This window comes from Malurus melanocephalus, unplaced genomic scaffold, assembly GCF_030028575.1.
Source record: "Malurus melanocephalus ecotype Western Australia unplaced genomic scaffold, MMel_1.1 scaffold_2094, whole genome shotgun sequence".
NCBI lineage: Eukaryota > Metazoa > Chordata > Aves > Passeriformes > Maluridae > Malurus > Malurus melanocephalus.
The window spans coordinates 11,675-13,511 of NW_026625326.1; the positions used below are offsets into that span (position 1 = coordinate 11,675).

The window sequence follows — 1,837 nt, forward strand, 5'->3', positions numbered from 1 at the left end:
CGGTGTCCCCAAACCTGCCATCCCGGTGTCCCCAACACTGCCACCGCGGTGTCCCCAACCCTGTCACGGCGGTGCCATCCCAGTGTCCCCAACACTGCCACCCTGATGCCACCCCGGTGTCCCCAACTTTGCCATCCGCAGTGACCCCAGCCTGGCCACCGCGGTGCCACCCCGATGTCCCCAACACTGCCACCGCGGTGCCACCCCGGTGTCCCAAACCCTGTCATCCCAGTGTTCCCAGTCCTGCCATGCCAGTGCCACCCGCGGTGTCCCCAACCCTGCCACCCCCTGTGTCCCCCCCATCCCCCCTGACCCCGTTCCCGTCCCAGGCGAGGATCGAACCCGTGACCCTCAGCACGCGCGGCAGCTCCAAGCGCTCCAATCCAAACTGCAGAGCCTGGACCGGCAGCGGCGGGTGAGGACGGGGAGGGGAGACCCCAAATTTGGGGGGGAGACCCCAAATTTGGGAGGGAAGACCACAAATTGGGGAGGGGAGACCCCAAATCGGGGGGGAGAGCCCAAATCGGGGAGAGGGGAACCGCAAATTGGGAAGAGGGGAACCACAAACCAGGGGGGGAGACCCCAAATCAGGGAGGGGAGACCCAAATCAGAGACGGGAACCCCCAAATTGGGGAGGGGAGGCCCCAAATCAGGGGGGGACACCCAAAGCAGGGAGGAGAACTGCAAATCCAGGAAAGGGGATCCCCAAATTTGGGAGGGGTGGCCCCAAATTAGGGAGAGGAGAGACCCCAAATCAGGGAGGGGAGACCCCAAATCGGGGAGAGGGGAACCCCAAATTGGGGAGAGGGGAACCGCAAAGCAGAGGGGGAGATCCCAAAACACGAGGGGAGACCCCAAATCGGGGAGAGGGGAGACCCAAATCGGGGGAGAGACCCCCAAATTGGGGAGAGGGGAACTGCAAACCAGGGTGAGGAGACCCCAAATCAGAGAGAGATCCCCAAATATTGGGGAGGGGAGGTTCCAAATCAGGGAGGAGACCCCAAAGCAGAGACGGGAACCCCCAAATTGGGGAGGGGAGGCCCCAAATCAGGGAGGGGAGGCCCCAAATCAAGGAGAGGAAGCCCCAAATCAGAGAGGGGAGGCCCCAAATCTGGGGGGGGAGACCCCCAAATTGGGGAGGGGAGACCCAAATCAGGGAGGGGAGACCCCAAATCAGGAGAGGAACGCCCAAATCAGGGAGGGGAAGCCCCAAATCAGGCAGGAGACCCCAAATCAGAGACGGGAACCCCCAAATTGGGGAGAAGAAGCCCCAATTCAGGGGGAGACCCCAAATCAGGAGAGGAAGCCCCAAATCGGACAGGGGACGTCCCAAATCAGGGAGGGGGAGACCCCCAAAATGGGGGGGGAGACCCCCAAATTGGGAAGGGGAGGCCCCAAATTGGGGAGGAGAAGCCCCAAATCGGGGAGGAGAGGCCCCAAATCAGGCAGGAGACCCCAAAGCAGAGACGGGAACCCCCAAACTGGGGATGGGAGGCCCCAAATTGGGGAGGAGAAGCCCCAAATCGGGGAGAGGGGGAACTCCAAATCAGGGAGAAGAACCGGGATCCTCCGGGTGGGGTCGCGACCCCCCAATCTCCCCTCTGACCCCCCGATTTCCCCCCCGAACCCCCCAATATTTCCCCGCAGGAGGTTCTGGCGCAGCTGCAGCAGCTTTTGGGGCGCAGCGAGACCCTCGGGGAGCTGCTGCAGGAGGAGTTGGGGCGCTGGAGGGAGCGACAGCGGCGACATTGCCTGGGCGGGCCCGGYGACAGCGACCTGCGCCCGCTGGAGACCTGGTACGGCCCGGGGGGATCCGCTGGGGGTTTGGGGTTTTTTG

At 63.6% G+C, this 1,837-nt stretch overlaps 1 protein-coding gene across 1 annotated transcript in view; it reads left to right on the forward strand.

Moving 5' to 3' along the window:
- Positions 1-1,837, forward strand: part of LOC130587569 (signal transducer and activator of transcription 2-like) — a gene marked incomplete at its 3' end in the record, with an annotated part of 6,852 nt that overhangs the window by 3,387 nt on the left and 1,628 nt on the right. The window contains exons 4-5 of the mRNA XM_057388550.1: positions 242-415; positions 1,648-1,796. Coding sequence (XP_057244533.1) covers positions 242-415; positions 1,648-1,796 — 323 coding nt within the window. The remainder of the gene's footprint in view (positions 1-241; positions 416-1,647; positions 1,797-1,837) is intronic.